The 15,071-nt window shown below is 36.4% G+C and overlaps 1 protein-coding gene and 1 pseudogene across 1 annotated transcript; both read left to right on the forward strand.

The window, feature by feature from the left end:
* The window catches only part of LOC137938385 (protein transport protein SEC23 D-like), an 80,383-nt pseudogene extending 69,439 nt beyond the window's left edge, over positions 1-10,944 (forward strand).
* A 312-nt stretch (positions 10,945-11,256) lies between these two features.
* On the forward strand, positions 11,257-14,806 carry LOC137938842 (uncharacterized). Its single transcript, XM_068783908.1, has 7 exons — positions 11,257-12,356; positions 12,446-12,488; positions 12,571-12,643; positions 13,350-13,409; positions 14,174-14,336; positions 14,424-14,488; positions 14,586-14,806. Exons 1-5 carry the CDS (start codon positions 12,344-12,346, stop codon positions 14,294-14,296), a joined length of 312 nt encoding a protein of 103 aa, XP_068640009.1. The 5' UTR covers positions 11,257-12,343; the 3' UTR covers positions 14,297-14,336; positions 14,424-14,488; positions 14,586-14,806.
* The last annotated feature ends 265 nt before the right edge of the window (positions 14,807-15,071 follow it).

The raw sequence follows: 15,071 nt of genomic DNA on the forward strand, positions 1-15,071 counted from the left end.
TGAAATGGAGAGAGAGAGAGAGCAGCCTATCCATAATAGGATACATAACACTAAGTTAGAAATTATGGCCAGAAAAATAGAAAACTGTGAATTACTCTCCTCAAATATAGATTAGATACAATCGAAAAAGACTCCTTTGATGGGATTACTGTTGGCATAGAAGACCCAGAAACTTTTTACGTCCGCAACCAAGACATATCTTTTTCTAGCATACTTGTCAGGGCCAAGATTGTTTTCCCTAATAAACAATCCTTAATATTAGATGCCTTAGTAGACTCTGGCTGTACAAAATGTATCATCCATAGAAGACTCGTTCCCCCTCGATGAAGGAAAGATCCAATTCTTTACCAACTGCTCCAGTTTTTCTGGATCTTATTCTTTACCTTTGAAATGGGTTAGAGCGTTGCTAATATACTTTTATGTATTATGTATTAAACACACACCATCTATAAAACTTAGGAAACAATAAACGCAGTAAGTATTAAAGCGATAAGAACAATTCCTAAGGTTATGAAAAGCACAAGCATAGAGATTTTTTTAGGTTCCTATATATTCTTAATTATTAATATTATAGTTAGAATCGTAGATACATGATCTTTGTCTTTATAGCCTTAGTAATAGTTTTCTGTAATTTGGTTATTTTTAGTTTTATCTGTTTTACTTTGTCTTTATATTCTTATAGAAGATTCGTAGAAACCCCTAGGCAAATCTTTATACCTAGAAGACAAATAGTAAGGAGACCTGCAAATCATTCAGCTTTAAATACTCCAGATTAATCAGTACCCCCTCCAAATTGGTATCAGAGCCCTAAGACCTGGAACCCTCCAAAAAACTAGATTATTTAGACCTTAGACTTCCATCAAGATTTGAGATAAAATATATAGGACCTAATTCCCTTAGGTGTCATTTCAACAGTGAAGAACATATTTTACACGGGAATAATCCCCAATTAATACTATCACAGATCTTATTATAAGTCTAGGTAATAATCTTCAAACAAAGTAACTGAAAAAGAATTCACTTTAACTAAGATACAAGACGAAATTAAGACTTTAAAATTAAAAACAGAAAAACTCTCTGAGAATTTAGACTATCTAAAAAGTAGTAAAGGATCACAACAAAATATTGATAAAGAAATAGATTTAATATCCCAGAAATTGAAAGGCATCACAATAGAACCCAAAACCTCCTCAACTAAAAAACCATGGCACTTTCACAGCAAGGTGAAGGATTTACCTCGGAAATAGAAAGTTCTTCTAGAAATCTTAATATAAAAGACAGAATAACAGGAAGGAGAAGTGTAGACCAAAGAGATATACAATTAGACGAAATAATAGATATAGATCAAGACATTACTATATTTAGCAATAACCAATTAAACCTTCTTAACCCCAGACAATTATATAGAACATGACCATTAAACTTTAATACCGGATTATTTAGACATTACCGAGAAATCCAGATTAGTTGTGTAGGACAAGATTCTGTTAACATTAACTTAATAGCAGAACAAGCCTTTAAAGAAATAGGGGTAAAAGGATTCATTTAGGTCTGATTGTAATAGGGGTAAAAGGATTAGGACGAAAACATCTAGGAACTAAAACCTTAGTATCTACGATGATAGATGGGCAGACCCTAAAAAGGCAATGTTAGGAATCACTGAGGTAGATATGAATCAAAATGGAGGAATATTTTATTGCTCCCCAGACTTCCTTATTGGAATACAAGATTTTAGAAAATATATCAAAATAGGTATTCAGACAAAAGGATATGAATCCTTTGTAGGAAACAATCTTTTATTGTGTATTGAATTCTTAGGAAGGTGTACTTGTTCTGGCACTACTAGGTTCAAGGTTAAAATAGATGATGTAGTTAATTTAATAGGAAACAAAGGAATAAAATTAATTAAGCCTATTAAATATTCTCCAGACATTTTAGTAGAATTGGAATGGAACCTTAAATTTATAGAAGAAAAAATAATCAGTCCTGAAGAAAGTATCATGTACACAGATACTAAAGGTAAATCATGGGCATCCAAACAAGAGAATCGATCTTTTAGTCCCATTCCACTTCTTGGGTAAATCTTCCTCAACGTCCGTCATTTCTGAATAACTGGTGCGCCCAACACTGTCAATAATACCATACGGTTTGACATTGTGCACAGCCCCTTTAGGGAAAAACCTCGCGGAAGGGAGCCAGTCCTGGTTATGAAAAAGCTGAGTCTCATCCCGCTTCGACCACAGATCGTAGCCTCCAGAAAATTGAGACCTGTTAGCCAAAGCCTTCAATTGCTCGTCGGCTTTGCTGGAAAAGAGAGTTGGGGCTCGCTCAACAGCCTCCCACGGTCGCTGAAGCTCAGAAACTGCGGCTCTAAGTTCCGCCCTCTGCCTCATTTCTTAAATTTGGCACTCACGGCAAAGACGGGCCTTTAGGAGCTGTTTGGCTTTTTGGGCCTGCATCCGCTTCCACTGCCATTTCGAGACTCTGCAGAGGTAGGTACAAGGCCCCCCACCCAGTTTGTCACGAGGTCAGATGAGCCCAAACTCACTTGGGCTAGCGGAACTCCAACTCCCGTGATGGCCTACCTTCAATTCGTCAAAGGTAGTACAGCCTCTCACCCCTTAGATCAACGTTGCAAACTCCTTCCTCTCAAATGAAGCATGAGCAATGAAAAGATAGAAAGACAATGGAATAGGAAGAGAAAGTAAACTTGTATTAATACTAGAGAAGATTACAAGGAGTGACCGTCCAAGGTGGAAGGCCAGCACTCTACAAAAACTCTCCCTCTCGTCTATGCTGAATGAATCTACAAGGGTTGAATGCCTTGGTATTTATAGGCTTCAACCCCTCCCTTCTCTCATGCTTCCGTCCAATGAGAGCAGAGATCCTCCCTTATAAAATCTCCTTGATTTGATCCTCCATTCAAATCCCTTGATTTGCTCCTTTTTCTTAAAATTCGTTTTACCATTGTTATTTTCCTTAGTCACTTTGTTAGCCGAATCATTCTTTCTCTCATATTCGGTTAACTTTTCAGCATTAGATAAAGCTGAAGCTAATGTCTTTACTTCCCGTGGGCTGAGCAAGAATTGAGAAGACGGGAAGTAAAGACATTAGCTTCAGCTTTATCTACTGCTGAAAAGTTAACCGAATATGAGAGAAAGAATTATTCGGCTAACAAAGTGCCTAAGGAAAATAACAATGGTAAAACAAATTTTAAGAAGAAGGAGAAAGGGGAGAAGAAGTCATGGGCAAAGGACGCCAAGGCTAGGCCGGAAGAGAAGAAACAAGGGGACAAACAAAAAAAGGTCCATTGTTTCATATGCGAGGGATTGTCTTAGAAAGAGGTTCCTCAATGCTGCTCAAACTGAGGTGAACAATGGAAGGATTGAGCCTAGGTTGGGCTCCTTAACACTTCTCCATGCTGTTGTCCGTTCAAAGGAGGAGAAGGCTGCTCCACTTCTGGTAAGACCCTTAAGAGAACATCTTTTTATCTCTCTAACACTTGCTGGACGTATTGTTAGAGCAGTGGTGGACACTGGCGCCACCCACAACTTCCTTTCGTCGGAGGAGGCTAGGCGCCTAAATATACGTGGAGAGAAAGATGGGAGCAAAATGAAAGCTGTAAATTCTGCTGCTCGTGAAGTCCAAGGCATTGCCAAGAACGTCCCGGTGGAGATAGGCAAGTGGGTTGGATTTCTGAATTTTACTATTGTTGTCATGGATGATTTCAATGTGATTTAGGGAATAGAGTTTTTCACGGTTTGTAAGGCATTTGTAATGCCGCATGTTGGGGTAATGGGGATTATGGACGAGCAAAGTCCTTGTACTATTTCTGAACTTGACAACAATGATGTAACAAAAAAGGACTTAATGCTATCAGCCCTCTAGCTTAAGAAAGGTCTTAAGCAAGGCTGCTCTACTTACATTGCTTTTATTTGTGCTGGTAGAGGTCATGCCTACCCCTAAAGAGATACAAGCCGTACTGCATGAATATAGAGATGTCATGCCTGAACAACTTCCAGCGAGGTTACCACCTAGGAGAGGGGTGGACCATTGCATAGAGCTTGAGCCCGGAGTAAGAAAGCCAGTACAAGCACCATACCGATTGGCGCCCAAAGAGCTGGATGAACTGCGAAGACAACTCAGTGAGCTGTTGGACGCTGGGTTCATAAGGCCAAGCAAAACACCTTATGGGGCCCCTATACTGTTTCAGACTAAGAAGGATGGAAGTATGAGACTATGCATCGATTGTAGGGCGCTCAACAAGGTAACTATAAAGAATAAGTACCCTATTCCTCTTATTGCAGATCTCTATGATCAATTGAAAGAGGCGCAAGTTTTCTCCAAATTGGATTTGCGAAGTGGTTTTTAAAAAATTCGGATTGCTGAAGGAGACGATCTGAAGAATCTAAAGGTGCATTTTGGATACTTACTATGCTATAAATAGATTCCGTATCTGACATGTATTCATCTACTTCTATGAGATCTTGTTGGACATTTTCTACAAGGGTGGATCTCTTAGAGTTAATGTTTTGTCTTTTGGGACAGGTGTTGGCTAAGTGTTCTGTTTGGCCACAAATATAGCAAGAAAGTTTATTCTTTTAGGTTCTTTTTGGGTTAAATCTTCTAACATGTCTATCTTTGTTTAAATATGGTTTCCTACTTTTGAATCTACGGATAAAGTATCCTTTCTTGAAGTATTTTTTATGTTTTCTTAGTTTCTGTCCCGAGTCTTTTAGACCATAAGCTTGGGTAGTATATATCTGCTTACAGAACCCATAATCATCTCCTTTAAGTTGTCTTTGTATTTGAATGTCTGTACATTTTTCTTGAAGGATAGTCATAATAAACTTGGTTCTTTGTCCTATTGAATACACTGCTGTAGGATTTGTTGTTTCTACGTTTTGCCATTTATCATATATTTCTTTTCCTAGTGCTCCTGGTAATTTCCTAAATAACTTTGTGCCTAAGTCTTTGTTGAAAGCATTTCCTGAAACACAGGTATAATAAAAGTAATCTTGGAGAAATTTCTTAACATATTTATAATTATGTAAACTAAGTTGCTCTAAATAAACTACTGCATCTTTTTGTAATGTTACAAATCCTAGATTAGGGTCATCTCCTGTTACTAATTGATAAACATTATTAACAAAATTATAGGGATTGGATCCTAGGCTCATTAGATGGCCAAATTCTTCTGGATTCCCTCTTTTATAACTTTCCCATAAAGCTTTTATGCTTTCTCCTAAAAATGTCTCCAAGTATATGTACATTTCTTCTACATCTTGAGACTGAAAGTTTTGAATATAGTCTGACACTACCTGATTTTTCCAAAGGTCTAATACTGTTGTCCATTCTTGGGGATCATGGGCTGAAAGATTAAAAAAATTTCCTTTGCCCATTTCTTGAAACTTTATAGGTCTTTCTATTTCTTTTCTTTTTCCTTTGGGACCTATCTTGTGATCAAAAGTTACTGGGTCACTATAAGGAATCCTTGGCATATTACCAGAATAATATACTTCCCTTGGAGGTTCTGTTTGGACGGAAACTTGAACTAAGCCTGTATGTACTACTGCTTCAGGCAAAGTCTGGGAGTGTTGGATAGGAACTTCTGTTAGGGCTTCATCTATTTCTTCGTAGCATAACAATTTATTATCTAATTTGACTATGGAGTTGTCTATCTGTTGTTCAAGGGCAAGAATTGTAGAATTATTGGGTTGTTTACAGCTTCCTGGAACTTTACAGGGACAAGATGTTGATTCTGATACCAATTTAAAGGGGGTACTAATTTAATTTAATCTAGTCTGGAGTATTTAAAGGTGAATTATTACGAGATTTTCTTATTACTTGCCTTCTAGGTATAAATATTTGCCTAGGGGTTTCTGCTACTCTTCTGTAGGAATAAAGGATAATATAAGACAGATAATACTAAATATGAAAATATTACAAATAACTATTGTTAATGCTATAAAAACAAAGATCATGTATCTAATATTCTACCTATAGTATTAGCAATTAAAAATATGTAAGAAACTAAAAGGTTTTCTAATTGTTATGGCAGGAAAACAAAGTAATTAAATAATTCAACCACTAATATAAATAAAAACAGGATACTAGTATAAGTTCCTATATTTTAAATCTTCTACCGTAATATATGGAGTTGTAAAAAATAGCTAGATATATATAGTATATAGGTAATATGGGTAAGATTATTCTAAAAAACTGTCTTAATATTTTATTAACTAACCAAATAAACATAAAAGTATAGCAGCGTTGTGCTTCCGGGAGCAACGCTTGGCTCCGAAGAGGCAGAGGCATTTTGTCAGCCCTCACCCAGCAGTTTCCAGCCTCATATACCCTTATGTATAAACACAAAAACAAACACCAAGCCACACAATCTATAAAACTTAGCAGACAATAAAAACAGTGAGGATTAAACAGATAAGAACAATACCTAAAGTTATAAAAAGCACAAGCATGGAGATGATTACGAAAAATAAGTAAGAAGTGTAATTCCCGAGGGGTTTATCTTTAGATCAAAGTTGTTTAGATCTTTATGCTTACTCCTTCAGGTATGGGAAACCCAAGACACAGAGAGGTGTGCAATTTCCTAGCATTAAGCTTCTGCCACGGGCTCCAACATTTTGTCCCAAGAAAACAAAGCCCTGAAACCTCCTTGGGTATAAACGGGCAGAAACAAGGGACGCATGGACCGTGAAGCATCAAAGGAATACCGCAATGCTTTTACTCTGTGCTTGGGATTAACCCCGGGTTAGGGGAAGGTACAGATCTAAACAGACAGAGATATTCTTTGATTAAATATCTTTGGGTTTGAGGATCTTCCTCTTGATCAATGTTCTTAATAAGCACAAGTTGTTGTTCATTCGTAAGAACATTAATCTGATGCATTTGTGCCATAGATTGTAGATGAGAACAGCTACAATCTTGGTCTTCTTCTGATTGGCTGGATGAGGCATAATCAATATCATCCCCAGAATCAGAGTTTAAGAGAATTTTGGCCAACTGAATTCTTAATCCTTCATCAATCTGAAGTTTGTTAAGTTTCTCTTTAGTTTTGCATCTATTTGAATAGTGGCCTAATTTACCACATTTGTAACAGACAATTTTCTTTTTGTCTGGAGGATTTCTTCTAGGAGGTGGTCTCTGACGAGGAGGAGGTCTCCTAGATTCATGACGAGTCTTTTGATGAGACTGTCTTTTTGGATATCTCCTACTCTGGTGTGAATAGGGTTCATGTCTCTTAGAGTGAGAGACTTTACCTTTTCCCTTCCTTTGATTGGAAGGTGATGGACCTGTGTCACAAGCAAATTGTTCACAGAATTCACCAAGCTCACGCTTTCCAGTAAGATTTTGTTTCTTAAACTGAGCTTGAAGCTTTAAATCATTACATAAGGTCAGCCCTTCTTGGATGATAGCACTAGTAAGGAGACCATATGTATATTGATGGTAGTTTATAATTCCTACCTTATTACCTAACCTTTTTCTTACCTTGCTGGCAAAAAGAGTTGGTAAACCATCAATAAATTTTGCTTTCCAATATTCATTATTGGCATATGGTCTTTGCATAACCTTAGTGAGGAAAACATCTTTATACCAGCAAAACTGGCTAAGTGTTCGACACCTAAGATTTTTCAAAACCTCTCTTCCCTTATCTGATTGGGAAGTCAGATTTCCAATGAAATGATGAACAATACAGGAAATCAAGGTATAAACTGCATCGTCCTCACCTAGGTAGGCTTGGCCAGATTCAGTTTTGATAACCTTCTTTGAATTATAAATTTCCTGATGTTGTTCAGGGGTGAGGATATTATCCCACCAACCTTTGAGAGTTCCAGAAAACCCTACAGTAAGCATTTCTGCAATTCCTTGATCGAAATTCTTATGTTACCGACAGATTGTACAATACATAAGCATTCGGTGACAATGTTCCAATATCTGATATTCAGATAATCCATCTATATTCCATTCATAAATGGATTTGCCATCATAAGATTTTTTATCTAAATAAACATTCTCTTCATACAATAGGTCTTGAGGTGTAGGCCTATGGTAATAGAGTTTGTTAGGTAGATCCCATTTCCGAGTAGACTTTTTCTCATAATCCAATTTTTGGATACTCGGATCTTGTATCATGTCTTGAAGAATTTCTTCAGTCTGATTGACATTGGTTAAACCTAAATCGTTGAGATTAGAGTTTTGACCAATATCAGAATCAGAATATGCTGAAGGAGTTAAATCCTCAGAATTTTGAGATGAAAAATCTTCATTTAGATCTTCGTGAGATTCTAATGTTTGAATACTTTTCAAAATCTTCGCAGCTTTTGCTTCTTTGGCTTGTTTTAGTTGATCTTCAGAAAGATTCAATCTTCCAAGCTGAGATAATAATTCATCAACAACTTTAGAATTATTATCCCATTTAAAGTTCCTAATAGGAACGGGTGGTTTGATGAGCGGTTTATTGTTCATCAACAAAGGTAATTTTCGAGAAGATAAGTCATAAGGATTTTGACAATATTTCTCTGGATTTTACCTTTATCCAAAAAATCTTCAATACGAATTAGCTGTTGGCCAATTGTTTTGAGATTTAAATTGGTAAAATTGTTTTGTCTCCTGATTTGACCCATAGGATTAAGAGTGGAGAGAGAGAGAGAGATGCTCGTGCTTGTCAGCCAACCAGATGATTATTGTCGGAGAGTAGACAGTTAATGACCCTATGTGCTGTCTTTCCAAACCATGAGGTCAACAACCTGTCCTAAGAATGTATCTGTTCTCAAGGTGGTTAAGAAGGTTTCTTGCCTCATCCATCCCAGTGTTGGTCAAAGCACGCCTCTGATTAAGGTCTCAAGGACAAAATGTACCACTGTGATGAAGGGAATTTTGGACCTTAACTTGAGCGTGTTTGGCATATGCATGTAGACCTCTGACCCAGGATCAAGCAAACATCTGGTGAAGTTGATCTTTCTGGACATCAATTCGTAATCCACTAAAAAAACTGAGTGAGCTTGCAGATGGATTTCATAGCACTAAATGCAGAGTGAGGGAGGGGATGTGGAGGAAACCATGAGACTGTTCAAGCATTGTGGCCTCTGCTTCATGGTTTGAGGCTGTCTAGAGATTGCTTTTTCATCTTGCTTAGACTTGAAGGAGCCTCTTCAAATGTCACCTAGTGGGTTTAGGCTAGATCCCTCCATTTTGGAAGCTCTCACATATGTTTAAGGAGATCGATGACAAGTTTTTTTAAAAAAAAGTTCTCTTGCTGTTTCTTGGGTATGCACCCCTCGCTCAGCAATTCTCCATGATATTTCTTTCGTTGGGAGTGACTACAGCAGTCAATCCTATCATGGGTGATTGCATTCCCCTCGTATAGATGGACTGGCGATGATGGGCTCCTTGCAGTCATCTAATGTTTTTAGTAGGCTCATGTATCTATTTCTCTACTATCTAAAATAAAAATGACAGAGAGAAGGAAAAGGAAGTGCTGTGCAGTGATGGGGAAGATGCAGTCATTAGATTTTGTTGGTTCTCTTATAAATGTTTCTTGGGAAGGGGCTTAGAAACTCTGTTTGTGCACCAATTGGTGTATTGGTCTTTGTTTCACCCTTATGATGTTATTTGTGGTTGTGATTTGGAGCTTGGATGCAGGTGGTATGAAGCTGAAAGCTGCTTAGCCTTTGCATGCATCCGCTCTTTGCCCTTGATTTCTCATAGTGGAAGACATAAAGGCAGATTATGTTGTTGTTTTTTCTATTGAATTTCTTTAATATTACATAAAAAAATTTATGGGAGAGGAAGGGAGGAGGGGAAATTAACAGATTAGTGGCTGGAGTGCCAAAAAATGTAAAAAAGGGCTTGTCGTCTTTGCTGCCTGCCACAATGGCAATGAGGCTCGGTGCTTTCATGGACATTTTGATTGTGTGGTCACTACCTTCTCCATTGATTACATGAAAATTTTGCGTTATCTTTATTCTTAAATAAAACATCTATGAGTAAGCTGATTGGTAGTGAGTGCTAGATTACCCTCAAACTGGTTTGTTTGACTGTTTTATTAATTCAAAGAGGGTGAAGCTTTATTCTGATATTACATGTATGACTCAACACAAGTATATGACTCATAATGGGCAAGGATAAGCTATAGTCCACTACTGTCTATATTTTGACAGTTTCATGGGTAGCTTAATCTAAGTTCATTTTTGAAGATATAATTGATGTTTCAGATACCGGATGCTTAGCCGTTCATATGCCTTTCGATGCATACTAAGATTGAGAACATCCTCTGATTTCCAGCCAGGACGCTCGGTATGGTCTTGGAGATCTTCAAAAACATTTAAGTTTTGCTTCTGATTCATATCTAACTAAGAGCTGCTCTTATGTGGTCTGATTTACTTTTTTCTTCTATAGTATGGTCATTTCTTTGTAGATCCTCAGTATGAGAACGTTCAGCACATTATATGTTGCGACTTTTATGCCACTTATGGTTATGACTTTGATTTTTCTAATTCTGTGGGATTCTCGAGGTATTCAGATCCTGTCTTGATGTCATATACTGAGAAGGATGGGTCTTTATTTTAGAAATATGAAACAATGTCTTAAATCATGTACAGACACACAGAGCCTCCTGTGATACAAATTGCTTTCCAGTATACTGTCATTGTGCCACCTGAGGAATCTTCAGTTTCAGGATCAAGTGCTGAAAACAAGTACGTATAACCAGCTGCCATGTGCTAGGAAGTCCTTGTCTTTTCATTTGTGGTCATTCTGTGTTTTAATCGACTAAAATTTATAATTGCTCTTACCTACAGTTAAAGTTGTGTAAACATCAAAGTTTTTTTAACCCAGAATCATATGTATTTTAGGTTTCTTGTACTATGTCATCACAAGGATTTCTCTGGTTTTTCATATTATATTGTAATTAGTATTATAGAAGCAATGTATGGAGATCAGAAATTGGTCTAATATTAGAGTTTCTTGGGAAGAGGAGTAATAAGCTGTTCTCTATCTCTTTTTTCGTTTTTTGTATAAAAGCGAGATAGTAATTTATTAGTAGAGAGAGGTACAAGATGTTAAAAGCAAACTTAAAAAGCATACAACTGAATAGTTATTAGCTGTTCTCTATCTCTTTTTTCTTTTTTTGTATAAAAGCGAGATAGTAATTTATTAGTAGAGAGAGGTACAAGATGTTAAAAGCAAACTTAAAAAGCATACAACTGAATAGTTATTAGAGGACATCAAAGAAAACAAATACAATAGCACAACCAATCTATTACAATGTTAAGCAATGGGAAGGGAATCTCCCACAATGAGTTGTTGTTCCAAGAAATCAGTTAGATGATTCACATCCCCATAGAGTGGCATCCAGCTCTTCCATCATGCCTATAAAGGTCGACAATTTTCTCAAAAATCAGAATTAAGCATCAAGGTGAGGACTTCCCTAAACATCCTGCTTGAAACAACAGCCAAATCACCTCAATGATGGCAGGATTAGAAAAAAGAGTTGGTAAACACTCTTAAGGCCTATGAGGAGGATCAAAAACTCTGCCTCAATGGGTAACACTGCATCCACCAGCTAGGCTAGGATTGCTCTGAGATCAAAATTGTGCTTTTACCACCTGTTCTATGGTGGTATCTACTCCTTGATTGTCTCCATTCTAGCAGTCAAATGTGAGGCAATCAGCTTTCTGTTTCTCTCTGAATGGATCCAAGGAGATGAAAAAGGTCAGGAATTTCACTGGACCAAAATTTTATAGATTGTTTTGCTTCACCTACTAATACTAATGTTATTTGGTGCAGGCCTCTTGCGAACAACAATTAACAAACTGAAACAAGACAGAAGTATCACTCCAAAGCTCACATTTATTCAAGGGGGACAGGACGATGCCACTGTGTTCGAAAACTATCTCATAGAAGAGCAGGATGTTGATGGTAATGGTTTAACAAGTGTGGTAGGCTTTGTATCCTTCTTGGATGAAGTGACTCAGCGGGTGGCGGAGTATCTTGCATAAATGAGTTAGCTAGATAAATGTTCTTGCAGTACCAAATCATGCTTTGTATCAAAACCCATAGAGCATTGGTATTCTGCTTCCTCGTCTTTTAGTTTCTGCTCTTTCCAGAGGCGGTAGTCAGAAGGGGCGACGAACGAGTCGTCCACCCCTATAATCGCTTTCGAGTGAAGAAAGAAATAGGTCCCTCATCTGTGTCCCTTAGAGTGAGCGACAGAGAACTAATTAGAATCGAGAATACTGAAACCGAAAAGTATTTCTTCCCTTTTTAGAAGCAACTCGTTCATTTTGACGGTTACTACATCGAACTGTGGGACTCATAAAATATGGCTGGACATGGTACTACTTTCTTTCTTTCTCCTAATTATTCAATCCTATGGTTCAATTCTCTGCGAGCTGAAATGTCTTCATGTCTCTTCATTTGCAAGGGAAAAAGGTCGGCCTAGTAAGAAGCTCAGGACTTCCACTAAGGTTTTATAATTTTGAAAACCCCAACTCTCGTTATGTATTTGGTTGCTCTCCTGTTCTTCCCTTGATTGTTTTTTCTTGGCAGGAGGATTATCGAATTGCTATTGTTGATGATGATGTTGATTATGCCGAAGATTTTGGTGAGGATCGTCGTGAAGGTATTACTTTTGCTCGTTTTTTCGTTTTGTTTTAGCTTTTTGTTTTTAGTTCACTTTAGGTGCTTGAATTGTGTTTATGGGTACGGAATATGGATTATGAAGATGAAAGCGAACTGACGAAGAGGGATTTTTCTAAACTCGAATTAAAGCCTGATCATGCAAACCGCCCTTTATGGGCTTGCGCTGATGGCCGGATCTTTCTTGAGACATTCTCACCGTTGTATAAGCAAGCCTATGATTTCCTCATTGCAATTGCTGAGCCCGTTTGCCGGTATTTAAGATGTCCTTCTATTTTCTTCTACTTAAAACTCTGTGTGGTTGCTCATTTTCATTTTGTTGGAAAAATGTTGTGCAGGCCAGAGTCTATGCATGAGTATAACTTGACGCCTCATTCCTTATATGCTGCTGTTTCTGTTGGGTTCGAGACTGAAACAATAATTACTGTTTTGAACAAGCTATCAAATACTAAGCTCCCTAAAGAAATGATTGATTTCATTTATGCTTCAACTTCTAATTATGGGAAAGTAAAACTTGTACTAAAGAAGAACCGGTACTTTGTGTAGTCCCCTTTCCCAGTGGTGCGAATTTGGTCTCGTATTCTATCACAAGTGGTTTATTATTATTATTGATGTTGTTATTATCATTATTATTATTCTTATGGTGATGAGGGGAATTTGGAACTTATTGCTTTACATGATACTTGCAGGTGCTGAAGACTTTGCTGAAGGACGAGGTTATATCTAAAGCGAGAATTTATTCCAATGAGGTAATTTATTTTGCTGTTATTTTCTTCATGCATGTCCACTTTATTTTTCTGAGGTGTTATTTTGAGTTGTGCCTTTTTATATTTTGTCTTTTATCTTATCTTTTTGGCGAGTGACAGAAAATTTACATAGGAGTTTCTATGGATTCATCTATATGCCTATTCTTTACATATTTTACTATTATTCAAAATGGTTGCATTTACCATTTAAATCATGAAGTTGTTTGCTTGTTACAGTGGAAGAAAATAACTTCTGCTCTTTTTCTTTTTCATAGAAGGGAAGTGGAGTTTGAACATCTCTTTTGAAAAAAAAAAACTGTGCTGTTAAATAATTTAATCATTTTTTGCCTGCATAGTGAATCAAAACTCATTTGAATTGAAATTATGAAATCATCTCCAAAGCCACTATCACACTGCAGCATGGAGAGATTATTTGTCACTATGGCTAAACCTTCAGATAAATGGTTAAATTTCTATGATAGATCATGAGAACTCTGACAAAAGTCTGATGGTGATGCAAACTCTTGATCTACTGTTTAGGGTTCACAAGGAAGTGATGTATTTACAGTTAGCAAAGCTTTGAGTGAAATGGATGGTGGTGGTCATCAGGAGTTGTTCACTTGTGCTGATGTGGCAGCAATAGCTGAAGAGAAAGAAACCCATTCTTTTGAAATAGATCCTACTCAAGTAGGGTGGTCTATGACTGATGATGTATATTTAAGTGATTAGTGGTTATAATTTTTTTGACCCAACTTAAACATTTACAGGTTGAAAGTGTCAAGCAAAGGTGCTTACCAAATGCATTAAAGTATCCCATGTTGGAGGAGTGTGACTTCAGAAATGATACAGTAAGCTTTATTTCTCACCAAATGCTTGATTTGTGGCAGTGATTGGATTCGGGTTCTTCAGAGTGTAAAGAAAAATCAAAAGGTGAATTTCTTTGATCAATTCTTTATTATGATAGTTTTTAGTATATTTTTTAGTTTTATTTATTAACATTTTGTTTTATGATTACAGCCTGAGAAGAAGAGTGTAGAGATAATGCTACCAGCTACATGATTTTTCATGTTTCTCTCATCATGGTAATTTTAATATTTTTAACGACATTAAGTAACTAGTAATAGAAGAGTATTTTTTTATCTGATAATAACTAATTTTATTTTTTTGTTTTTGTCGTAGGTGGAGATTTTGCTCATGCAAGGATGTATATTATTTTCTAGCATTAAGAGAAACAATTATAGTTTGTAATTTTATAATGGATTTATAGTTTTTATTTGGGTGATTGTAAATTGATAGCGATATTTCATTTAATTTTGTTGTGTTTGATTATTGTATGAAGTTTATTTATAATATTATGCAGTGTATAAAGTGTTTAGACTATTTTATGGAGTGTTTATGGAATGTATAGATAATTTTATGGAGTGTTTATGGAGTATTTATGGAGTGTTTATACAGGTATTATGTATATTGATTATGCCGAATTTTAAGTAGAGGTCATGCCGAATTTTATACAGGTATTATATACATAAATTATTCTCAATTTTAAGAAGAGGTTATGCCTCAATCTTATACATGTATTATATATATAGGTTATGCTTAATTTTTTGTAGAGGTTATGTCCAATTTTATATAAAATGTATGTATAATTTTATATATAATTTATTT

Source organism: Aristolochia californica, unplaced genomic scaffold, assembly GCF_029961685.1.
Source record: "Aristolochia californica isolate CCGP_79_NKW_82.1479 unplaced genomic scaffold, dmAriCali1.0.hap1 SCAF_8, whole genome shotgun sequence".
NCBI classification, from domain to species: domain Eukaryota; kingdom Viridiplantae; phylum Streptophyta; class Magnoliopsida; order Piperales; family Aristolochiaceae; genus Aristolochia; species Aristolochia californica.